Source organism: Giraffa tippelskirchi, chromosome 10, assembly GCF_054371585.1.
Source record: "Giraffa tippelskirchi isolate mGirTip1 chromosome 10, T2T-mGirTip1v1.2.pri, whole genome shotgun sequence".
Lineage (NCBI taxonomy): Eukaryota > Metazoa > Chordata > Mammalia > Artiodactyla > Giraffidae > Giraffa > Giraffa tippelskirchi.
This window is the reverse complement of record NC_137284.1, coordinates 126,961,718-126,988,143: the sequence shown is the minus strand read 5'-3', so window position 1 is coordinate 126,988,143 and position 26,426 is coordinate 126,961,718. Positions and strand designations below refer to the sequence as shown.

The following is a 26,426-nucleotide window of genomic DNA, read 5'->3' as shown; positions in this document are numbered from 1 at the left end:
CTTGGAGGAATAAGTTGGAATGTTCAAAAGATAATCCTTCTGGATTTGTAAATGGGAAAGCTATATCAAAGAGAGAAAATACGCTGAGGCCAAACAGTTGGGGTATCTGCTATGAAAAAAATCCTCAAACAAGCCATCTTTTCTTCCTCACTGCCAATTAACAGGAAAATAAGCCAAGAAGGAACCCTGCTCCCCTAGCTCTGCCTCTCAAGGGGTCCCTGCACTTCTGAGCACCTTCCTTGAAATTTCTTAGGTCATACTCTGGTTGTGTATGTGGGAGGTGGGGCTTCCCCTGCGGCTCAGTGGTAAAGAATATACCTGCAGTGCAGGAGATGCAGGAGACTCGGGTTCTATCCTTGGGTCGGGAAGATCTCCTGGAGGAGGGCATGGTAACCCATTCCAGTATTCTTGCCTGCGGAATCCCATGGACAGAGGAGCCTGCTGGGCTACAGTCCATAGGGTCACAAAGAGATGGACACAACTGAAGTGACTGAATATACGTGCACACACCGGTGGTGGGGGCCAGCAGTGCCATCCGAGCAGAACACCCCTGGACTAGGATCTGCCTGGGCATAGCCCCCATCTTTCCTCTTTGGAGCACTGTCCCACCCTAACTCCACAGGGAGGGTCCACCAAATGCCCCAGGAATCTGGGACTCATAAACCACCAGGTTGTCTTGAAACTTGGTGGCCAGTCCTGCTTCAAAGAAGGTGGCTGGTGAGCAGACTGTTCCTGCTGGCCAGCATGTCATTTCACTCAGGGGATCCCATGAGACTGGCCACTAGGATGCTGCTGGTATGCTCATGTCATGTGACTCAGATGGTTTATATGGAGAGACCCTGACCACCTGTATAAAAAGCAGTAAGATTTTAACAGGAGATCAAGACCAAAATACACAATCATGTATATACATATATATATGCTGTGCTGTGCTTAGTTGCTCAGTCATGTCCGACTCTTTGTGACCCCACGAACTGTAGCCTGCCAGGCTCCTCTGTCCGTGGGGATTCTCCAGCAAGAATACTGGAGGGGGTTGCTATGTCCTTCTCCAGGGGGTCTTCCCAACCCAGGGATAGAACCCAGGTCTCCTGCACTGCAGGCGGATTCTTTAATGACTGAGCCACCAGGGAAGCACATATATATGCATACGTGTGTGTGTGTGTGTGTGCTTATATACACATATATGTTCACACATACATATATATGTATATACATGATTGTGTTATTTTGGTCTTGATCTCCTGTTAAAATCTTATTGTTTGCCACAATTTGGTTCCCAGGGACATAATACCTTTTCAATCTTCCTTTTAAAAATGTTTACCAAAAATCCACTTCCTTGGAGTATCTGGTGGGGGGAGAATGAGAGATTACTTGAGAAACTCTGATGTAAAGAAAGTAAACAGGGATTTTGTTGCAGAAGCTCTCAGAGCCTGGACTTTTTTGCTTTTTCATTGTGTAAAAGCAAAAGGGGATGCAGCCCTCCCAGCCTCCTATGACCAAGGGCATCACAGAGGACTAGATGGAAAATGCTGTTTTCAAAGAATAATGCAGGCGTGCGCATACACGCACATACACACACAAAAGATCTCTTTTTTAATTTAAGTCACTGGGAGTTAAAAATAGGGAGGGATGGATATGTCCTGTGGCAGATCCATTTCTGTAAACACAGGACCAAAAAAACAAAATCAGCCGTGTGGTCTAGACAAGCAGGCAAGTCCCTGTATGTAGATAAGACTATTTCCAGAGAAGATTCTGGGAAATAGACATATTTCCAGAATCCACATGCTACAGTTAAGGTTTAGGCCATTAGAGGGCGCTGTAGACCTGAAGGATTTCTGCTTCCAACTCCAGGACACACTCAAGAGAGAATTATAGCTGTGATGAAGCAGGGTGTACGAAATACATCCATTAGAGACAAGGGATGTTTCATTCATCACATCTTGAGCTTCTGGGTGGGATTCATACAAATGCTTTTCTTCCCCATTAAGCAAATGATAAAAATAGCAAACTGAGGATGCAAACCTATTTGTTAAATGTAAAATGACTCATTAAGCATTTAAAAATATTAAAATAAAACATATATATTATATAAAGGAAATGGTAACCCACTCCAGTAGTCTTGCCTGGGAAATCCCATGGATGGAGGAACCTGGCGGGCTAAGGTCCTTGGGGTCACAAACAGTTGGACACAACTAAGCGACTAACACACACACACACACACACGAATCACTTTGCTGTACATCAGAAACTAATACAACACGGTAAATCAAATATACTTCTATAAAGAAAAAATAGATAAAATTAAATAAAGCTAGATTATACCCTTCAATAAGGGAGCAAGCAGACTGAAATATAAATCCTTGCTTTACTCTTGCTCTTAACATGGTAACGTGAGACTCACAGCCACCGAGTCGATGGAAATGCTTCGACTCCTTTCCATCATTTGACCCCATCAAATACACTGGGGTTCACCTGCTACAGCCATGTTGCCACTTAGACCCAGAAAAAAAGATAGAAACCCTTTTCTGCCTCCTCCCCAGATTAAAAGAAAACAATATATATCAAGATAAATCCCCCCAAATGCATAATGTCTCTGGGGGTTACTTCCATAATGTCTCTGGGGGTTACTTCCTTCACAGTCCCCTGGCACACTGGTGGACTTGACCCAGCCAGTAAGTTAGAAAAGGTGCTAGTGGGGAGATGCCTTTCCTTTCCATTCCAACAGCCCTGGAGCCTGAACACAGGCTAGCCGAGCTGGGGCAAGGATGGGGCCGCCATCAGCTGATTGTGTCACTGCAGCGGCCGCAGCTGGAGACATTTCAGGTTTGACAAGCACCTCCTCACCCTCTCCCCTAACTCTTGATTTTGCTCATCAATCTCTGTCACTCAATGACACCAGCCAAAGTTAACCCTTTTAGAAGGACTTAGGCACCTCTTCTGGCATCTGTATTTTTTTAAAGTGCTTTGATTCTTTTTCTTCCCCCCACTGTGAAGGACCCTTATGTGTGCCAGCAAACTGCAAATAAAAAAACACTGTTGAAGAAAGAACATCTTTGAACTCCGTCTTTACTTCAGAACTAGTGTACTTGTCACATTTTCTCTACTTCAGTGGCCTTGGTTGCTGCATGGAGATGTCCTCAGCTAAGCACACACGGCTTCTGGGTGACCATATTCTTTATTGGAGATGGAATTGAGAGGATGCTCTTGAGGGGTCCAGGTGAAAGCAACTTCAGTAAGGGTCTTATCACTCTAAAACACTCTCACTTTAAAACTGATGAAGCTAAAAACAGAATGAGCTGTTAGAAGTACAAAGCATACAACAACTTGGATGTGAAAACTGCTCCAGTTTGGTGCCAGGGCCACGGTGGATGCTGGTAAGATTATTTGGCTCTAAGACTGCTATCCCTGGTGGCATCTGTGTATCCACAGATATTATTGGTCCATGCACTGATAAACATGCAATTCCCTTTCCTCAAAGGAGCTACTAAATCACATTTCAAGCCCTAATCAGCTTCCCAAATTCAAATCTCCTACAAACAACAGGAGAAGGAAAACAATAGCAAACGGCATTGCACTGATCCATAAATACCCTCTAGAGAGAGATGAGAAATTACGGCATACCACTACACTGCTTCTAAGTTTTTATTTTCTGAACCCCCTGTTTTTAGTACATGATTTCTGTTATTATTGACAGGATGCAATTGTAATTGGGATGTTGGATGTAGAGCTGTTATTTATGTACTCAGGAATTACAATGTTATGTTTGTACCCCTTGCAAAATGTTAAAATTATTTCTGACCCTGATAATACCAGGAGGAAATGGTCCTGACATGATCTCGAGGGACATTCCCTCTTAACAAAGAGATGGCTTTGATGACATGAGGAGCAACTAAGTCAAGATTATCCTTGAGGCAAAGGACAACCAAGCTGGGACAGGTGTAGGTATAACATCGAGGGTAAAATACACACACCCAGGTGTCTTTGAAACCAGGGGGAACACTGGTGGTTCCCTTTGCCAAGTCACGTAAATGGATCCATCTACTCCTATTAAAGGTCAAAAGGCTTAATATTCACCTCTTTGAATTTCATTTTCCTATTCTCTACTAAGGAGCAATATGAAAAAACTAATAAAAGGTGCAAACATGTATTAATATACACCAGGGCTTCCCTGGTGGCTCAGAGAGCAAAGAATTTGCCTGCAATGCAGGAGACCTGGGTTTGATCCCTGGGTCAGGAAGATCACCTGGAGAAAGAAATGGCACCCACTCCAGTATTCTTGCCTGGAGAATTCTACGGACAGAGGAGGCTGGTGGGCTATAGTTCATGAGGTTGCAGAGGCAGACACAACTGAGCAACTAACACTTAACACTTATATATTAATATATATTGATATCACCAAGGAGCTGATAAAGTAACAAAAAAGTGGAAGCAACCTGTGACCACCATCAGGCATTGGTTACATCCATCTGATAAAATACTCTGGTCAAACTTTGATTTTTTTTTGGAAAAGACAATATTATGACATGAAAAAATGCTCAGTAAGATTAAACAGAAAAATCAGGAATATACAACAATGCAATCTGAATTTTGTGCTGCAAAATTTGATATATATTTAGAAAAAAATTAAAAGAAAAGAAACCTCTGGTGGCTCAAATGGTAAAGAATCCGCCTGCAATTCGGGAGACCTGGGTTCGATCCCTGGATTAGGAAGATCCCCTGGAGCAGGGCATGGCAAACCACTCCAGTATTCTTGCCTGGAGGATCCTATGGACAGAGGAGCCTGGTAGGTTACAGTCTATGGAGTTGCAAAGAGTCAGACACAACTGAGCGACTAAACACACACAGCACACAAACCTAAATGCACCAGTGGCTATGTCAGAGTGCTATGATATAAAGGCTTATTAAAATTCTTCACTTTACACTTTTTAGTATTTTCCCAACTTTCTATAGTAATGATGAACAGCTCTTAATAATGGAAAGAAGGAGCCTTTTCAAATACTATACATCTCTCACTTGAGAATCCTGCAGACATATCAAGTAATTAAAGCAAACCTTAATAACAACAAAATTTCACTGTTGGCTCTCACATCTGCCACCTTCTCCAGAGCTGAGCCCTGAGAGTCCCTCTGCCATGGAGCATCCATGGACATTCCAGCTCTGTTCCAGGCGCTCACCTGGGAAGGTGTCGTCACACTGATTTCGGGAACAAAGTTGTCCTCGAAGAAACTGATGATGTTCTCCTGCTGTAGCTCCTTCGTTGGGGTGACTTTAGGAAGAGGCGGGACAGGAGGCCCTTTCCTTGTCTAAGAAACATCACACACAAACAGGGTTTAATTCAGCAGAAGATGGCATGGGAGACATGCAGAAATGTCTTGGGAACAGAGCCAGGGGATGAGATTGATCCTTGATTCAAATTTTGGTCTGCACTGAGAAATCAGCCCACCTGATTCAGGCAAAGAATGCCTGCTTGGATGGGTCTTGTAGCTATGGTGTGACAAGTAATGGTCCAATGAGGAAAATTCAGGCCATGAGACTCCATTCATCTTAACACAAGTGCTATATCACAGCACTGCGGGGCCATGTACCTGTGCCTCTCAAGTTAAAATAAGGCCATGCGTGCGTGTGGGTTAAGTCACTTCAATCATGTTCAACTATGTGACCCTATGGACTGTAGCCAGCCAGCCTCCTCTGTCTATGGGGATTCTCCAGGAAAGAATACTGGAGTGGGTTGCCATGCCCTCCTCCAGGGGATCTTCCCAACCCAGGGATTGAACCCATGTCTCTTACATCTCCTATATTGGCAGGCAGGTTCCTTTACTACTAGTGCCACCTGGGAAACCCAAACTAAGGCCATATCTTCTCCAAAGTCAACTGCAAATGATTTCTCACTTCAGCAGCACATTAGAATTCTAGAACTAAAATCTAGCAAGATTTCACTAGAGTCAGTGAGACTACTACGGGCAGCATATACCTCACTCTGCACTCCAGTATTTTGGAAAGGTGGCTCAGCAGTAAAGAATCTGCCTGCCAATGCAGGAGACTCAGGTTCGATCCCTGGGTCAGGAAGATCCCCTGGAGAAGGGAATGGCAACCCATTCCAGTATTCTTGTCTGGGAAATCCCACAGACAGAGGAGGCTGGCTGGCTACAGTCCATGGGGTCGCAAAAGAATCAGACATGACTTTGCAAATAAACAACAAATAAGCACTTTAGAGCTCTATCCATTATTCACATCTTTTCATAACGATCTTTAGTTTCAACCATACACAAGAAAGCTTGAGCTGGATTAGACACTTCAAATTTCCCCACAGGAATTTCATTTTCTCCAAAAGAAGGGACAAAGAGAGTGGCTGTTTTTCTCTACATTTGCCTTTGCTTGGCCCTTTCTGTTTCTTTCAATCACTTGTTCCATCACTTTTGCTGAGTGCGTGCACAATATACCATGGGTGATACAAAAAAATGTGAACTGACATAAACACCATGGCCGTTCTTGCTCCAGGTGTTACCTAAAGACTAATGGGAGGGAGGCCACGTGGAGAAGGTAGGATTCAACAGAGCCTTAAAAGTGCAGGATACTGAGAAGAGATCATTCGAGCCTCAGGAAGTTGAGATCGTGGAAAGAGATGTCTCAACCCACTGAAGCAGAGGGTATGTGAGGAAACATAAAATCTGAGTAAAAAAAGGGAAGTTTATTCCTTAGTGATGATCTCAATGGCCAAGGCTCACACTGAAAACTCTTGTCAATGACCGCACCCCATGAGGTCAACTTAGCCTGGGTTCTTCCGGTCCCCCTCATACATGTGACGTCTTCCTACCTGCGAGGGTGATCGAGGTCGGATTGGTGCGGGAGATGCAGGTGCCAACGTGTGATTGGGACTTGCTGTCGGGCTCGGGATGGGTGAAGCCTCCTCAGGCGGCGAAGGCGTCTTTGCAATACGGAGAGGACCCGAGTCGCTGAATGAACACAGAGGGTGAGCAAGACGCTTTCTACAGAGAGGTCCTTATTTCTCAGGGGCCCTCCTTCTCACAGAAATCCTCAGGCATGATAAGCACTATTGGTTATCTACTCCCTCTTCCCGTTCATCCTGGTTATTAGAAACGGTGATGCAATAACTGGTGCCATTCATTATCCACTGTCTGCAAGATCCCATTCACACATTACCTCCACTGATCACAAGACCCAGTGCGTAACTGTCTCCACTTTACAGGTAAGTAAAGTGGAGCACAAAGAGGATAAAAAATCCCTAATGTCACTGAAAAATTTTGTGGATCCAAATTCAGGCCTTAGTAATTCGAACTCCTATTCTTTCCACTGAGTCAAACAAGCTCTGCAAGAATCTTCCAAACATAAGCTGAATTAACTGAACTGATTTCACTTTTGATTTATAAGAGAAACTTGCTATGGCATAATCTATAGCAAAACCTGCCCTGCCCCACAAAGTGATAAACTGGCTATTAAAAGGCATCCCCAGGACAATATTCATTAAGATTTGGTAGGCATCCTTTCTGATAATATTTAGAAATTAATTCGTTGTCTCTCTTTCTACACCTTAGAGCACAATAACTCAATTCAGACATGTGCAAACGAATTATGTGATGGATGAGAGTCTGTAATGTTTACTGGGAGCCCACCACACTCCTGGCCCCAGGCCAGATGCTCGTGATCAGCCCAAATGCAATGGTTAATCCACCACTGGGGACACATCCTACCATCTAAGAATTTCTAAATTCTACAGATTGAGGGAACAAGTCTGTCCCCCAAATAAATGAGCATGTACACAGCAGGAGGGTCTACAGATTCAATGGGCTGAGGGAATGGGTCCCGTGGACAGGACACAGACACACACATGATTGGAACCTTGCCAATCATGGTCTCCCCTGGGAAGCACGGCCACCAATCTATGCCTAATGGAGGCCCTGCTGAACTCACTCACCACCTCGTTCTGCAGAGGAACGTTGAAAAAAATGAAGAACATTTGTTAAGTGGTCATGGCCCCATTTTCTCTTCATTGTATCTGATTCAGCAGCATCGAAATTTCCAGATACCGTTTTTCCCCGCAAAACCTTAAACTTTTTATTTTGTATTGGGGTATAGCAGATAATGGGCTTCCCTTGTGGCTCAGCTGGTAAAGAATCTGCCTGCAATGTTGGAGACCTAGATTCGATCCCTGGGTTGGGAAGATCCCCTGGAGAAGGGAAAGGCTACCCACTCCAGTATTCTGGCCTGGAGAATTCCATGGACTGAATAGTTCATGGGATCACAAAGAGTCGGACACAACTGAGTGGCTTTCACTTTCACAGCAGATAATAATGTTGTGGTAGCTTCAGGTGAACTGCGATGCAGCTCAGCCGTACATATACATGCATCCACTGTCCCTTCATCTCTGTATAAAGGAGCCACCTTTCCCCATGTACTTCCTTCCTAAATCACCCAAATGTCATTGTGATAGTCTTATTACATTTCGTTCTCAGTTTGGACACAATAGTTCTGTCCCTTTCCTGTCTTCTTTTAGGCAATGTTCTAAGACAATATACTTAATGCTCACTTAATACAGCAGCCAGGGTAGGGACTACACATACATCTAGACCAAATAGCATCAAATGAGAAAGTTAGCTGTTTCCAGGAGGTTCCAAACACTAACAGATGGAGGTGGCAGTGCCTGTGTAAGAGCACTGTGTTTTTATAAATGCATAGGTATGCGGGTATACATTGATTGATGCTGAAATCATAAACACGGAACGTCAGAACTGTGTATTTCCTTACAAGTTGTTTAGTTCAGTAGCATATTTTTATTTATATTGATTTTAAAAACGAGCCCTTTATCCAGAAAGGTTATTGAACTTCCTCAAGGCAGAGAAAATTAACTGCACAGTCAGAAAACTGAAATTTGAGTCCTCTGAATTCCAACCCAAGCCTCACTAGCCTGAGTACATAACGCCTGAGAAGGATGGATAAAAGGGATTCCCAAATCATAAGAGTAAGATGCTGTGAATCCAAACCCTGGCACTGTAGACTATTCATCTACAGATCACTGAGCCTTTGGTACATCTGACAGGCACACTCAAAATAAAACCAAACCAATGTTCAACAAAACCCAAACAATGCAGTGTTTGCAAGGTCAAGTTAGAAGGGAAGATGATGGTGAGATCTCACTTACTTCCTTTTGCCTCTCCCAAAAAGGATTCATTAAAGGTATCAACACCAATATATTGGGTTGGCCAAAAAGTTTGTAATGTATGATGTTATAGAAAAATCCATAATATGGTAATAGAAAAACCTGAACGAGCTTTTTGGCCAATCCAGTAAATAACGAGACTAACTATTGTGGGTTTAGGGGATTCTCTTCCTCCCCAATTAAAGTAACAAGTGCACAACTAGAATTTGTATGCAAAAAACTGACATCATTGCTGGAAAGCAAAAAGAGGTAGATAGCACTCTGTAGTGACAAAAGTCCATGAGGATACACCTGAAGGCTAAAAGTCAATGTAAAAGCACAGAACTAAGGCTGGTATCACCCTCTGGATGGAAAAGTTCCTTGATTTTAGATCTTTGTAGGATGAGTAAAAAGTACTGGTACAGGCTGTAGAAATTTCAACAATTTTTGCCTTAAAGGAATGCATACATGAACTTGGCCTACCTGGGAGCTCCTTGAATGGTGAAGGCCTTGTCAGCATGCTGGTCACCCAGTTTCGTCATCACTTCATACAATTTGTGGCAAAGCTAGAAAGACAGATATCACTTGTCTATTAATTTTAAGTCATTCTGCTGCAAATTCAGGCTACTGCCCCCAGGAAGGAATTGCTTATTGAAACATTAAGTATCTTATGATAGCATGGATGATCTCAGGATAATTTAATGTCTGAATTGGGTCCAATTTAAAATTCATGTCAAAACTGTAAGGCCACAAACACAAATTAACATATATATAAACCAGAATATAGAGGAGAAAACACACACTTATTATTTACATTGATTCTATTAAAGTGATACAACCACCCTGTCGAACTAAGAAAATATTACTCAGTGACACAAATGCTGACCATCTATTTGGAGACCAATTTTTCCTCAGCCTAAAGACTTGAAAATCCAACTTTAAAAACTGACTGAAAAAATAAAAAAGACTGTATGATTGTAACAAGTAGGCAGGAGTTCATGAAAGCACAAATTGAACCAGATTTATAGAAACATGTGGTCACTACAAAACAATGTAGAAATATTACTGAGAGTCAAAACACGCTATTAAAAGAAACACGAAAGAGAGTAAATTCTTTGCCTAATATGTACCATTGCATTTGCTTCCAGAATAAATGTCCATCTACTTTATATTCCATATGGAAAAATAATCATCATTACTCACCACTGCAATTTCCTTATGAAACTTGGCTTCTAGGCTGGAGACATTTTTGAAAGTATTGACATAAAATCCAACTCGTCTACCATGTGGAAATACAAAGAGGAAAGAAGAGAAAGACCAATCAGCAAAATTGTGTTTTTAATGGCTATTATATATTATATAATATATACAATATAATACATATTATAATATAATATAAATAATGTAATGATAATAATATAAAATATAATAATATATATATTAAAAAAAGGATTTTCTTTACATAATTTTGAGTAACACTAGATTAAATAAAAATACTTAACCCAAAGTAGGTCCAACCTTTCCTGATCCATTAATGAACAAAAATACCATCTTTTGGTGTAGAACACAGTCTTTCCTGATATTTGGTTAATACCCAAGAAACATTTCTCACACTTTAATGTGCATCAAGATCACTTGGAGATTTGTTTCTGATCTAATAGGTCTGAGATGTGTGTGTGTGTGTTAGTTGTGTTCGACTCTGTGTGACCCCATGGACTATAGCCACCAGGCTCCTCTGTCCTTGGAATTCTTCAGGCAAGAATACTGGAGTTGGTTGTCATTCCCTTCTCCAGGGGATCTTCCCATCCCAGAGATCAAACCCAGGTCTCCTGCATTGCAGGCAAACTCTACCATCTGAGTCACCAGAGAACCTCAGATCTGTGATGAATTTCTAACAAGCTCTATGTGATACTGATGCTTCTGGTTCAGAGATAACACTTCTAGAATCACTGCCCTAAGAATTTGCGTTTTAGATATGTACTTTGTAAAGATTTTGAGATAGAAAAGTTTATTATGAACATATGCTTCATTCATACTGCTGAGAGAAAGAAGCAGATTTCAAAACAGCATGTGAATGTTCACATTAAAACAAAAGGCCACACAAGATTAAATACCAAAATTTAGCAGCTTTGGACAGAAACAGCTGAAGGAACTAAGAGAAGAAAGTAGGATGGGCCTTGTGCCAGCTGCAAACATCTGTTTGAGAGGACAAACAGGCTGCCATGAAGAAGGATCAGATTTAAATAGAAGCTGGGTGCAGATGGGGGAGGCGGACATAGCTGAAGTTGTGATTAGTCATTCAGTCATGTCTGACTCTTTGCAACCCTGTGGACTATAGCCCACCAGGATCCTCTATCCATGGGATTTTTTAGGGAGAATACTGGAGCGGGTTGCCATTTCCTCTTCCAGGGGATCTTCCTGACTCAGGGACTGATCCCGCATCTCCTGTGTCTCCCGTATTCCAAGCGGATTCTTTATCTGCTGAGCCATGATGGAAGCCCAGCTGAAGCTGACTGGTGGTTATTGTTGTATTTGCATCGATTTTTCACTATACTAAACAAAACCTAATGAAGATCTATGAAATGAACTCTGTGTCCAGCTTACTATTTCCTCAGAATAAGCTTCTTGACTGTAAATGCCGGGTGAAAGGCACAGAGAAGAGCAGCTTTGATGGGCACTGCTGACCTGCTTCCCTATGCAGGGACCTTCTAGGCCCTTGACACAAAACTTTTGTAAATATGCTGGGAAAGAGTTAGCATCTCACCTGCTTTTAAATTATCTTCCATTAATGAAAGCTGAGTTAATCCTTTTTTGTTCCTTTATCTATTGCCCATTTGAATTTGCTTGTTTATTTCTTGGAGCTTGTTTTATTCTTATTATTCATAAGGAACTTTCTATTAAAAGCACTGAACCTTGAATACATTTAGTAAAAACAAGAATCCCCATTCTTCTGTCTTTAAATTGCTTCCTGATACACAGCTTGTTTATTTAGAAAAATAATTGGCACAGTACTAGTAAGAAACACCTTATTTAGAATGACTAGACAAACATCTACGATTTTCTAAGATTTGTTTCCTTTGAGAACTCAGAAATCAAATCAACATGGATGTATTTAATTTTGAAAAAAATGTTCAGTAGTTTTGATGCCACTTATCATATAGTGATTCTCTGCTATTTATGAAATCAGAGATTCTATCAAAGCAGGAACTGCCTTTGGCTAGTTCACAAGAACAGACTCAGCACCAAATAGCAGTTGGCACAGAACAGGCGATGCAGTAAACATTCCATGAATGAATGAGCGAACGGATAAGTAGATTAACAAACTAGTGAATGAACAAATTTGGCACTCATTCTACTGGAAGAACACATTCTGACTATAACCTTGACTTACAAAAAACTGGTGTCATCAGTGGTAAAATATACACCCACAAAGAGTACCAGGCTCTGAATTTTGATATTATCTGCTGTCAGATACTCTGATAATATCAGCTATAAGATATTACCCAGGAGAATTCATTTCACAAGCTCTTCATCAACAAGGGACTCTGAGACATTACCATTTCCCCAAAGTACTTTTCTGAGGCATCCTCAGGGCCCTTCTGGTTAGCTGTTAAGACCAACTTAATTTCTTCATTAAGAGGTTTCTTTGTTCTTGGAAACCATGGAAAGGCTTCACAGCTGAGCCTACTGCAGTCCCAGAACGCAGGCCAGGACACTCTCCCCTCTGCCCTGAGGGAAGCCCCCAGTGAGCAGGTCACCGCTTCCCCCTGAGCCCCCTTCAACGGAAGAAGCACGCTCTGTCTATGAGTCTGTGTCTGGTTTACACATATGTTCACTTGTGCCATATTTTAGATTCTACATTTAAGTGATATCATATGGTATTTGTCTTTCTCACTTACTTCACTTAGTATGATAATCTCTAGGTGCACCTATGTGGCTGCAATTTTGCATTATTTTGTTCTTTTATGGCTGAGTAGTATTCCATTGTATACATATAACATATCTTTACCCATTCCTCTGCTGATGGACATTCAGGCTGTTTCCATGTCTTAGCTATTGTGAATAGTGCAACTATGAACATAGAAGTGCATGTATTTTTTGAATTACAGTTCTGTCCAGGTATAGTCCCAGGAGTGGGACTGCTGGATCATATAGTAAATCTATTTTTAATTTTTTGAAGGACCTCCATACTGTTTTCCATAGTGGCTGCATCAATTTACAATCTCACCAATTGTGTAGGAGGGTTTCCTGTCCTCCACATCCTAAACAAGATTTAGAATTTTACTTAAAGCAGTGTTGCATGACAAGCACAATCCTGTTTGTTCAGGGTGGTAGCATGGGTGTGCTGATGAAAACCGAGACACAAGGCCCCACTTCACCCAACAACTTCTTGGTTCTACCACTAAATGGGAAAACTGAAGTTAATGGAATGAGAAATGCAGAGTACCCATAAAAAAGAAGAATATTTCATGTATAAAATAAGAATGAAGCTCAGATTAACAGGTGAGAGCTGACAGTAGAGGTTTCACATAAAAGACAGAGACTAGATGACCCATTGAAATAAAGAAAGTTCTTCCAAGGGTTAAAAGCTTATCCTTTAAATTTCAAGGTTAAGGATAGTTCTCCTAATGCCTCTAATTGAGATTTGTATCTCTACTTGAGAAATAAAAGTCTAAAACAGTGCTGTTCAATGTGGTAGCTAACCAAATTGGGTTATTTAAATTTAAATGAATTAAAACAAAATTACATAAATTTAAACTTCAGTTCCCAGGTCATACTAGACATATTCCAAGTGCTCAAGGTCAACCACATGTGGTAAGAAACTACCATATCGTAAATTACAGATTATCAAACACTTCTACTGGACAGTGAGTGCTAAAGCATCACAGGAAATAAGACAAGTAATATTCACTATTCCTGAACTTATAACGTATACAGAACCATCTTTACCTTGACCACAATGATGGTAACTCTTCTTGTAAGTCAATGTTAAACTCTTCAAACACTTTCTGTGCTTTCTGAAATTCCTCTTCTGCCTAGAAATGACACATAACATGTTTACACTGAAAACATCACATACACAACAACATTTAATATAAAATAGAAATAGCTTTATGGCATCCTGGAATATTTTGGAAAGGAGAGAAATCTGGTTAAAATCCACATGATCATTTTCAATAAAAGTGAAATGTTAAATCTTATTGAAAAAGGAAAATGTGATTGATTACAATGGTTGCTCTTGCAGTCTCTGGCAGATTCATTCATTCTACAAAATTGCGCTAACTGCCTGTCACATACACTGTTACATGTTCTGCTTGGGATACTGGGCCAGGATGCTTCCCAAGAAATTCCCTGTCTAGTGGGAAGTCTAAGTAACTACACTACAAGAGAGGGCTTATAAGCTATTATGGAGCATGCCATTAAGAAAGATAGTGCAAGAATTAGAGAAGGTTCCACGGAAAAGGTGATATTTTAACTTGATATTGAATCCTGAAGAGCGAGCAACTGGTCGCTAATGAAGTGGTGGGGAATGGTGGACAACACATAAAGGTGGAGTTGCCTGGGTTGGGATTCTCACTCACTAACCATGCGGACTTTCTTTACCACCTTTCTGCACCTAAGATCCATAAATGAACACAGCAATGTCCACCTCACAGGTGTTGTGAGTATTAAGGAAAGCAGATATAAATAAAGTGTTAAACACAGTGCCTTGCTTCTCAGGGGCCTGATGTGAAACTCAGCTCTTATAGTGACTGCCAAGGAGCCACTCCAGATTAGGATGTTTGTGTGGAGGAAGGAAAACAGGGGAAAGAAGACTTGAAAGCTCCAGATTAGGATGTTTGTGTGGAGGAAGGAAAACAGGGGAAAGAAGACTTGAAAGCTGACAAGATGGAGAGGTGAGTCAGAAACCAGCTGTGAAGGTTGCATAGGCCATGCTAAGGAATTTAGAACTTTTTGACAGGCAATGGGAGCCATTAAAAGACTTAAGCATTGGAGAAATTCTATCTGGGTGCATGCAGTAGAAAGGTGATCCAGGAAGCTGTGTGTGGGAAGATGGTGGGGAGACAAGACTGGAAGCCAAGAGAGAAGTCAGTAGGTGTCTCCAATGAGCTGTCAGTGACTGACATAAATGGAGAAAGCTCTGGAAATGGGTTCTTTAAAAGACAATGAATTTCATGTGATTGCAGCACACATCTGTACCCTCAAGCACAAGTTACGTCTGAGAATTTCACACTTGATTTCTAGTTGAATCTTCATTTTGGCATCAAGTATGGACCACAGCAGGTTTCCCAGGTGACGCTAGTGGTCAAGAACCCACCTGCCAATGCAAGAGACATAGAGATGTGGGTTTGATCCCTGGGTCGGGAAGATCCCCTGGAGGAAGACGTGGTAACCCACTTCAGCATTCTTGCCTGGAGAATCCCATGGACAGAGAAGCCTGGTGGGCTACAATGTCTCAAAAAGTGTTTCAAAAAGTTGAACACGACTGAGTGACTTAACATGCACACACATGGACCACGGTGACATAAAGAGTGTAAGAACACTTTACTTTATATGATCAGGCAGTACTGTTAGGGGTAAACATTTATTATGATGAAAATGTGTGAGTCAGTGCCACCCAAGTGAATTCTACCAGGGACCTGAAAACCCTTAGTGTAACTTACAAAATTATAGACAGCAGCCCACAATAATCATATTTGAGTTTTTAAATTCCATCCTGACTCCAATCTCCATGAGAAAAGAGAGATTTCCTTTCAAAATCAAAGTTGCTACAGGTCCCAGAATACAGAGAGTGGCAACAACAGTGGAATTGGTCCCTACCTTAGAGATGCGACTCTCATCCTTCCTCTTGGAACTCTGCAAAGCTTCCAGATGATGGCGGGCACTGTCGTAGTCCACCAGCTTCCGGCTGCGCTTGGCAATACGATTCTGCCAACAGGGAAACATAGGCACTAAGAGACAGACACGGTCACAGAGTCTCTTCTTGACTGCCAAAACACCTTCCTTGTCCAGAGCAGCTGTAGATCGAAGTGAACCAGAATTTCAGTAGACAAATGATCGCTAGATATCAAACTACTGTCTTCCATCCTTTGTGTGAATGTGTGTGTGTGTGTGTGTGTGTGTATGAATTCAGTTGTGTCCGTTTCTTTGTGAAGTCATGGACTGTAGTCTGCCAGGCTCCTCTGTCTATGGAATTTTCCAGGCAAGAATACTGGAGTGGGTTGCCATTTCCTACTCCAGGGGATCTTCCTCAACCAGGGACAGAAACTGAGTCTCTTGCATCTTCTGCACTGGCAGGTAGATTTCTTACCACTAGGGATTTGTGTGACTACTATTAGGTAAATACCTCCCTTCTGATAATAACTAGGACAATCATTAAGAGCTGAAGGCAGAATTTGCAGTCAAAGGCCAGAGAAATTCCAGAATTGGTGGAGGAAAGCACATAAACCTATACTCTCTATTAGTCTTCATTCTAAACCTTTAAATGTTCCATTTTAAAGACAAAGACTGTATTAGGATTTGCTTTTATAATTCTAATAGCACTCATACTAACAGCAGTTCTATAAATCCTAAGAAATCCTTTTTTTCCTAGAAGTGTTCGACAACCCTTTTGTTTGTTAGAAATATCTGAGGAGCTTTAAGAATATATTGATTTCTAGAGACTTTCACTTCTAGTCAGGCTATAGAGAGCTGCAAAGAATGTTACTCCCACACTAACAAGAAAAAAATATCTGGATAGTCTATAAAAACATAAATTATCTTGACAGTATCAGAGACATAAACTCACAAGCCAATAAAGCCATCTGAATCCCAAAGAGGGACGAGTCCCTGTAGGGAGAGATGAGACACAAAAACCATTTCACCTTTGGCAGGTAAAAGCTGTTGCCAACCCAATACAAGTGGACAAGTTCAGTTCAGTCACTCAGTCATGTCCAACTTTGCAACCCCATGGACTGCAGCATGCCAGGCCTCCCTATCCATCCTGGAGTTGACTCAAACTAATGTCCATTGAGTCAGTGATGCCATCCAACCAACTCATCCTGTCATCCCCTTCTCCTCCTGCCTGCAATCTTTGCCAGCATCAGGGTCTTTTCAAATGATTCAGTTCTTCACATCAGGTGGCCAAAGTATTGGAGTTTCAGCTTCAGCATCAGTCCTTCCAATGAATATTCAGGACTGATTTCCTTTAGGAAGTGGATAAGAGATCAGCTAAAATTTTAACAAATTGTTAAAGATCCACTGGGGGCCAAGGTGTCAGTTTGGAATAATAGCTGGGTGTCCAAGACACAGGGGAGGGACTTCCCAGTGGCTAAGACTCCATGCTCCTAATGCAGGGGGCCCAGGTTCAGTCCTTGGTCAGGGAACTAGACCCTGCAATTAATTCTGCAATTAAGAATTTCACAGGCTGCAGTTAAGAGTTCATATGCTGCAACTAAAGATTCTGTGTACTGCAACTAAGACCCAGTACAGCCAAAAAATAAAAATTAAAAAATAAAAAGACATGAGGGTAACTTGCACTTACGAGCAAGCTCTTTCCTAGGGCTTCCACTGGATTCTATCAGAGTTTGGGGAACAAGACATCCCCTTGCAGTGCAGGTGAGAATGAGGTGATCTCTGACTGCCAAGGGGTAGAGACAAAGCCCTACCTATTTCCTAGGTCATTTTTCTCTTTACAAAGCAAAAGCTTTATGCCACTTGAGGAGGAAACAACAGATCTTCATGTCCAGAGACATCAGGCAGAGATCCTCCATTCTGAGGAAGAAGGAGAAGCAAAATCAAACTGACCCTGGGAAGGGACAGGAGTCCCCCAGGTCCATAGGATATATTCAAAAATAATTGCAATACACAGAAGTGTGGGAGAAAAAAAAATCTCAACCCATAGGTAAGGAACATAAAACATTCTTTGGGGACTTCCATGGTGGTTTAGTGGCTAAAACTTGGGATTCCCAACACAGGCAGCTTGCATTTAATCCCTGATTAGGGACCTGGATACCACGTGCCACTACTAGGAGTTCACATGCCACAACAAAGATCGAAGATTCCACATGCCACAACTGGGATCCTGCACAGCCAAATAAATAAAGAAAGAAATATTTTAAAAATAAAAACTTCTTGGATCTAAGATCTGACTTCTATAACAAGAAGAGGTTTGATCCCACTTGGACAGGGGCAGCAAACTTCTGCTTAGACCAATCGCAAATGTGAAACTGACTCTGCCTAAGACAGACCAGAAAAGTATAACATAAACAGCCCTGCCCCACTCCACCACTGAATAACAAGAAATTGCTGCTTACCACTGGAGGAAGGATAAGTGTATGGGTAGAAAGCCCCTCTGCAATACAGGCACACAAGGACTCCTGAAATCTGATGGGGAACGGGAACACTAATAAAAACTCTCTGTCATGCAAGGGCCCACCCAATGTGGGTCAAAGAGGCAAAAACTGGACTTGAACTCAAGAGTCTGAAAATATTATAGATGTTAAACTATACGCTCAAGGCATTAGCAGCTCAGTTCTAGAGGAATTTGAAAGTGATGGTGCACTGAAAGTAATAATAGCAACAAACGAAACTCAAATCCAGCTCAAGCTGCAATTAGCTCTTACATTAATGGCTTGACAACAAAGACTGCCCACTTCCAGGCATAAATATTACTTCAGTCTTCACTCTTCCATACACGGAGTCTGGCATTCCGTCAAAGATTTTGAAACACATACATTAAAAAAAAAACCAAAAAAGGCCCATGAGAAAGGACAAAGCAATCAACAGAAACAAATTCAAACATGACCCAAATGCTGGAAGTATCGATCAGTAATTTTAAAATAACTATGACTAATATGTTAAAGTATCTAGTTGAAAAAGGTAGACAAAATACATAAACAGGTAATTTCAGCAGATACATGGAAACAGTTAAGTGAAAATCAAATGGAAATGCTAAAGACAAAAAAAAATTTATATATCAGAGAGGATAAATTTGTTCACTAGACATAAAACAGTTGAGAAAAGAAACTGTACAGTTGAAGGTAACTCAAGAGAAATTATTCTCATTAAACCACAAGGAGAAAAAAATTTAAAAAAAAAACAGAATCAAGCACAAAAGGCCTCTAATACAATATCAAATAGTATAACATAGTGTAAATTGGACTTCTCAGAAAGAGATGAAAACGAGAGTCAGAAGAAACATTTGAAGAAATAATGGCTGAGAATTTTATGAAATAAGGAAGACATCAAAATTCAGTTCCAAGAAACTCACAGAATCCCAAGAGAGAAAGATACCAAACAAGACACAGCCAGATATATCATAGCCAAACTGCTCAAAATCAAGAATAAAGAAAAACAGCAACTACAAAGGTAAGAATTACAGAAGACTAATTTTCAGAAACTATGCAAGCTAGAATACAATGGAGTGGTATCTTTTAAGCACTGAAAAATAAAGATCAACAGAGATCTTAGAATTCTATTCCAAGTGAAATATCTCCCAAAAGTAAAGATGAAATAAAGATTTTTTTTTTTTAAACAAACAACATTTGGGGGAACTCACTGCCACATAAGAATTGTAATACCAAGTGGAGCTGTCAAAGAAATGAGTATCAGAAATGATTTTTTAAAAAAAGGCAAATAAGATTTGGGGATTTTTTTTTCTACTTTAAAATAAGTTTTTCTTAATATTTATTTATTTATTTATGACTGCATCAGGTCTTAGTTGCGGGATGCGGGATCTTCACTGTGGCATGTGGGAGTGTGTGGGCTCTGCAGTTTGCAGAGCGAGGACTTAGTTGCCTCGTGGTATGTGGGGTCTTAGTTCCCAGACCAGGGATTGAATCTGCGTCTCTGGCATTGAAAGGTGGGTTCTTAACCACTGGACCACCAGAGCTGTCCCATCTCCTTATATTTTGAACCCTTGTGCCCTCACTTGCCTCACTCATTCCCTGCTCCTGACTCTGGGTTAGTACTCCTTCTAGCAGTGCCCAGGTTTCTGTGACAGACTCGGTCATCCAGATACTATCCATCCTGCTGGGCTCCTCCTGCACTCTCCCTTCAGGAGAGGTGACAGGCAGCGTGAGGCAGTTACTCTCATTTAGATGCTTTCAATCCCTTTTACTTGACTTTCTGCACAGACCACTTCCAACTGGTGTTACTGAAAAATTTGGCTGATATACCACATTCACTTAAAATATGTGATGAATTAGTCCAGGCAGAGCAGAGAGAAGTGTCTGATAAGGTGACAAAGCTCATTATTTTTAGCAGATATCTGTTACCTCCCAGGAAGCACTGATCCTCGAGGCAGTGGCCTAGTCTGACTCTATGGAAACTCTTACAAAACTCTGCTTTGTGGACTTGGGTGGTGTGGGAGCAGGGAGTCTCCTTTAATATCTTCCAAGAAGCAAACCTTGATTCTTAGAAGATAAATTTGATTTTTGAAAAGAGTTAAAATTCAATTACTTCCAAGCCTGGGAAGGTACACTGGATCATCTTATTTTTTGTTCACAAACAAGAAGTGAAGTAAATAATGTGAGTCATTTTCTTGTGTAACTGACAAGTCAATTACAGAGTACAGCTTACTATGGTAGAAGTTATTATTTTGAAGGCCATCACTCATTTTGATGCATGTATTTTTGTGTTTGAAGAGCCAATCTTATTTCCTTACCTATTTGATATTTGGAAAACCTCATCTCCTAAGTAAGGGTAGAGTTAATACACCATAGCTTTTACATAGAAAATGATACAATTCTTATTTAACTATCCAATAGTAAGTTTTATTAAATAAATTTACTAGCTTAATAGTAAATGGTTTTTGTCTTTTTAAAAAGATTGTTTTTGATGCTGACCATTTTTTTAAAGTCTTTATTGAACATGTTACAATATTGCTTCTATTTTTTGTTTTGTTTTTTTTGGTGACAAGGCATGTGGGGATCGTAGCACCCTGACCAGGGACTGAACCTGTATCCCTGCACTGGAAAGTGAAGTCTTAACCACTGAACTACCAGAGAAGTCCCAATAAATAGTTTAACTAAGTGGTTTATTTAAAAGTACTTAAGATTTCCCACTATGCATTGACCTTATGCAGCAAAGAAAATAATTTACTGAAATTTTTAAAATTTCAACAATAATCCCAATTTGGAATTCATTTTGGCCCACTGCTCTAGATATATGCTTAGTGGCTCAGGCATGGCTGCCAAGATAAACTCTAAACTGCATTTTACAGTAACAGCTCACAGCTGTAAGCCTGCCTGGGTTAGTGACAAGCTGGCTCTTATTACAACATTGATGTTAGATGTCAGTGCTGTATAAAAAACTGTACCACCAGGTGCCCTGCCAATCACAGTTGAAAAAGTCAAACATCATCCCCTCATAACTGGTACTTCATAGCTCTTGCTGACAGGTTGCAGTAAATATTTGGAAATCTGCCTGAGGTTACACATAGCCTGTTGATATTAACAAGAGTCAAGGAGGTTAACTGTGTTCCAAGCTTTGAAAATTCTCCACTGTATTTTTAATCATAAGCCCCTTTTCATCAATAACCCATTCATTACATAAAAACTCAACACTCACTTTATGAAATGATGGAGTCTATATCCACTTCTAACTTCCAGCCACTGAGTAAATGCATACTTCTGTGTATTTTCATAAAAGTCTTTCAATCACTAGAAACAGCTATCCCACCTACTCTCCAACTCCAAATTCTCTTTTCCAAGATAAACACTGTTGTTTCCTCCATTGTTCATCACATGAAATGCTTTTGCAATTCTCTACCTTGGTTGAAACCCTATGTGTATGTTCTAATAGTCTAAACATGACTTCACAGAAACAGAGAGAGAGATTATGTAGGTTCTTTTCATGATGCAGATAAAACCATGAAATATATTTCATTTGTCTTTAGGGCATGCAGCTGGAAAAATGATTCCACATCTCTCATGTAAAGATGTTTCAGTAAGTGGAGGATCATCTTTATGCTTGCTCCTCCACCACACGGACCCCAGGAAAAGTAAAAATCCCACTGAGTGTTTCAACAAACTGAAAACATAAACCAAAATAATCCATCAGGAGTTTATTTTAATCTATGTTTCAACATAAGTACTTCTGTGTCTATTTGTCTTCTGGAATTTTATACTCCTAAAGAGAATGGCTAATTTCCAAATAACTTGCTGGGCAGTACCTTAGCAACTAACAAATAAGAAATAAATGCTTCACACTTCTTTTGATGGCACTAAGTTTTGATCCTGAAAGAAACCCAAAAACTTTTCAAATGTGTTCTTCTGTAGGCAATCACAATTTTCATTTGCTTATCAAAGTCATACTATCAAATATTATCTGAATAATTTAGACAAGTTGCGAAGTTCTTTGAAATTTTCCAACAGGAAGACAAACTTTTCTTTTACTTCCTTCTGATTTATTGGGATTTGATTTTCATGAAGATTAATTACCATCCAATAAACAGTATTCTAAAGTGTGATAATAATTCTGAGAATCTTTGCTCCATAAACGCTGCAAATTCCAATACGAAATGTCAATGCCTATCAAAGTATCTGAAGATGTCTCAAAATGCACTCTCTGTGTACATAATTTTAAAATTTATTAAAAAACTTTTTAATTCTCAGAAAATTTTAAAAACTGACTTAAAACCTTTTCATTAGGATGTAGTTATATAATGACTCAATAAACTGTTCTGCTGCCTATGACAATAACATCACTGAGAATTGATATCTAGATTTGTTCTCCAGGATATTTTGCCAACAAGGCTAATGTATCTAGTCTGATTCACTTAGTTTCTTGTCTGGTGCCTCTGGCTTCCCCAAAACACACTTAAGTATTAGCCAACTAGCATTAGGCATTCTGTGGAGGGCCAAGGAAACGAACATCATTGATTTTGGCCAAGAAGTTTCACTATGTTTGATGGCCAAAGCCAGTTCACAGTTCTCAGGTATTTTCCTGGTGGTTGGCAACGTCTATAAAGAAGGTTAGGCAACCATGCCTGGAATCCTGTTTTACAGACTGTGAGCTAATAAATGGGTATTGTTGTAAGCTGCTAAAAAAAAAAAAAAAAAAAAAAAAAAACCAGGCAAAAATGGAACTTTAGAACAAAGGTCATCTAGTAAGATACTGTAAATGCCCATGGATGGTGGTTTACAGCTCCTCAATCTACAGGAAAGGCAGCATGTGGCTGTCTTACCTTAAGTCCTCTTTCAGCTGGGAAAATAACTGGAGGGTAGATCTATTAAAGCTACCATTTGCTATCTACAAGCCTGATGGTTTAAAAACCATCTTTACCTTGAGAGTCAATTCTGAATCTGTGATATTCAATCCTTCATTTGTGTATTTCCCTTTCAATGAATCCAACTGTTAAATAAGACAAATTTTTTAGGATATTTTTAGATCCAGATGCAAATGTATTTGAAATGCTTACATCTTAAGAATGTGCAGGTGTGCTATGAACATACACAAAATACAGAACAAAGATCAGATTTTACTTTCACATTTGCCATGAAGTTTCTCCTTTCCTCATGACCTTGTTTATCCTAATGGAAATTCTTGTCAAGTCCCATATAATAAAAAGGTTTGAACATAGACTGGAATTTTTTAGTAGCTCTGATTTATGACCAGATATATATACTTACATATATATAGAGAGAGATAGGATTAAAAAGAATTCTATAGAGAAATAAAAGATGAAGCAGTTCATTAAAGGGGAAAATGTTATTTCTGTAACTATATTTCATTTTATACTGATAAGAACAGAATAAAAATCCCACACTTAAATAAGCAAAAGGTTTCTGTCTTTGATGTCAGCTTGAGGACTTTTAACTCCACTTATCTCTTGCCAATTTTTAGTAAGTACATGCAACCATTAAATTCTTCCCTTTATAGACACAGAATAAAATACCTTTATGTCGGGAAATTGGCCCAGATAGGTGTCCAGTGTCAGCAAGGACCCATCCACTAATTTCTGATGGAAGTCTTCCCACAGCACATCACATTTCTGAAAGAAAAAAGGAAATAAAGAGACGAATGCAGAATTATTTTAATTGGATACCTTTCACCAACTTCTAAAAAGCCTGAAACTATAAAATCAGATAAGTACTATTCCCTTGGATAGTAAATAGTAGAAGGAATGTGGATTATTTAAAAATACCTTTATTTGGCTACCATTTCTAAATTTACAATACTGTATATATAGGCTACCTAAGGGCTCAGCTCATTTAAAAATGTGTTTCTGCTTCTGAATTAATAAAGAATGTATTCAACAGAAGCTTCAAAAGGCCCCTGGTGCTTGTGGTTTAGTTGCTAAGTTGTGTCCGACTCTTGGCAACCCCATTGACTGTAGCCTGCCAGGCCTTTCTGTCCAAGGGATTTTCCAGGGAAGAATACTGGAGTGGGTTGCCATTTCCTGCTCCATCAGAAGGCCCCTAGATCCTTATAAATGGATTTGGGGGCTAAGAGTTTGAAGAAATCCAGTGAAAGAGCTTGCTTCTGAAGCAGTCCATGAAATTAGAAGCCACTCCATACAAACAATAAACCATTGCTGAAGCTTCCACAAGGACAGCAGAAAACAGTTATACTGGAAAGGGCCCTACCATGCATGGAGTATCAGTTATGGTAAACACAGTGACTATCAGATATTATTGTTATGACTACTACTGTCACTATGTCAAGTCATAGTTGCTCAGATACATCCAACTCTTTGTGACCCCATGGACGCCAGGTTCCTCTGTCCATGGAATGCTCCAGCCAAGAATACTGGAGTGGGTTGCCATGCCCTTCTCCAGCAGATCTTCCCAACTCATGGATCTAACCTGGGTCTCCTACATTTCAGGCAGATTCTTCACCATTTGAGCCACCAAAGAAGCCCAAAAGTGAAAGTATTAGTTGCTCAGTCATGTCTGACTCTTTGCAACCCATGGACATCAAGGCAGTTGGTTAAACATTTTACTTGTCTCTGTGTGTGTGATTTAATTCTCACAATATTCTTATGAGGAAAGTCTTCCTGTTGCCTTTATGTAGAAGAGAATGCTGAAGCCCAGAGATGATATATAACCTGGCCTAGGTCACGGAGCTGGTAAATGACAGAGTCTGGGTTCAACCCTTGAATATGAAGCCCACGATCTGTCTCTGACACCAGGCTGCCTCACCAGAACAGGATTCATATCCCAGCTGTGTGACTTTAGAATGAGTTTCAGTTTACCCAATCAAGGGAACTGACAACATAAAGTGCTTCACAGAATCCCAAGCATATAGCAAGTGTGCAAGAACATCACTCCATATTCTTCCCATCACTACATTTGGGGTCTCCTGACACCATCTACCCTTTCTTTCTCCTTAGTAACAGAACCCCAGTTTCTGCCAGGCACATGGCCTCCTAGGACACAGACCACATTTATCGGTCTCCACTGCAAGTAGTGTAGCCATGAGACTAAATTCTGCCAACAGGATGGACTTGAAGGCAATGTCCTTAAAGGGAGGTTTATCCTCCACGCTTCCTCCTTCCTGTTACTGGAAGACAGAAATGAGTGCTGATAGCCAGAGCTCAGACAGTCACTTGAAAATAGAGATGGCATCACGGATGAAAAGACAGGCTCCTGATGGTCGTGGGTTCCCCCCACCACACAGGGATGCCAACCTTCAATGTTCATTATGGGAGAGAAGTTTCTGTCTTGTTGAAAACCACTTTTTAATGGTTGATTTGCTTCTTTTTCTTTTTCACCCTTGAAAACCCAGTTCTAATTGTTATAGATCCTTATTCAAGAATTTTATGCAACCAAAATATTTAAATCTATTATACAAAAAGGCTTATATTCTATCTGAGCAGACCCTCTGAACATGCGGTGTCAGGTACACCTTCAAAAGAGCTCATATTCGGGTCAGCAACTGAAGATTCCCAAAATTCTGGCAGCCACAAGGACCAAGGTAGGATATCAGCTGTTTCCTTAGGAATAAAGGTCAAGATAGCGGCATTTGCCATACACAGAATTGTAACACAGTGTTCTGAAAAGCCATTTATTCAAGCTTCTATCATTCCCTTAAAAAGTCTCCTTTTCATGATGAATTTTAAATGTTACACCTCTCATCAGAAATTTACAAAATGAGTTAAGCCTTTAAAACATGCCGGTGAAACAGTGTCTTTATATTTAAGAAATGTGAGAAGATGTAATTACTCAAAACAGCATTGAAAAATAGTGTGTGGAGGCTGATTTTGCCCAATTCACATCCTGAAAGGTTTCAAAAGAAGTTCACAGAGCTAACAAGAGCCTTATTCATTCAAAAAATAATCTCTGTA

At 40.3% G+C, this 26,426-nt stretch overlaps 1 protein-coding gene across 11 annotated transcripts in view; it reads right to left on the bottom strand.

Moving 5' to 3' along the window:
* Positions 1-26,426, bottom strand: part of AMPH (amphiphysin) — a 206,216-nt gene that overhangs the window by 56,478 nt on the left and 123,312 nt on the right. For 5 of the 11 annotated variants that reach the window (XM_081537434.1, XM_081537435.1, XM_081537431.1 and 2 more), the window contains 7 exons: positions 24,036-24,131; positions 15,977-16,084; positions 14,105-14,190; positions 10,358-10,433; positions 9,638-9,720; positions 6,815-6,953; positions 5,175-5,303 (listed from right to left, as the gene is read on the bottom strand). In XM_081537434.1, coding sequence (XP_081393560.1) covers positions 5,175-5,303; positions 6,815-6,953; positions 9,638-9,720; positions 10,358-10,433; positions 14,105-14,190; positions 15,977-16,084; positions 24,036-24,131 — 717 coding nt within the window. Of the gene's footprint in view, positions 1-5,174; positions 5,304-6,814; positions 6,954-9,637; positions 9,721-10,357; positions 10,434-14,104; positions 14,191-15,976; positions 16,174-24,035; positions 24,132-24,726; positions 24,782-26,426 lie in introns of those variants that run through there. The other 6 variants (XM_081537441.1, XM_081537433.1, XM_081537442.1 and 3 more) reach the window with 2 other exon arrangements.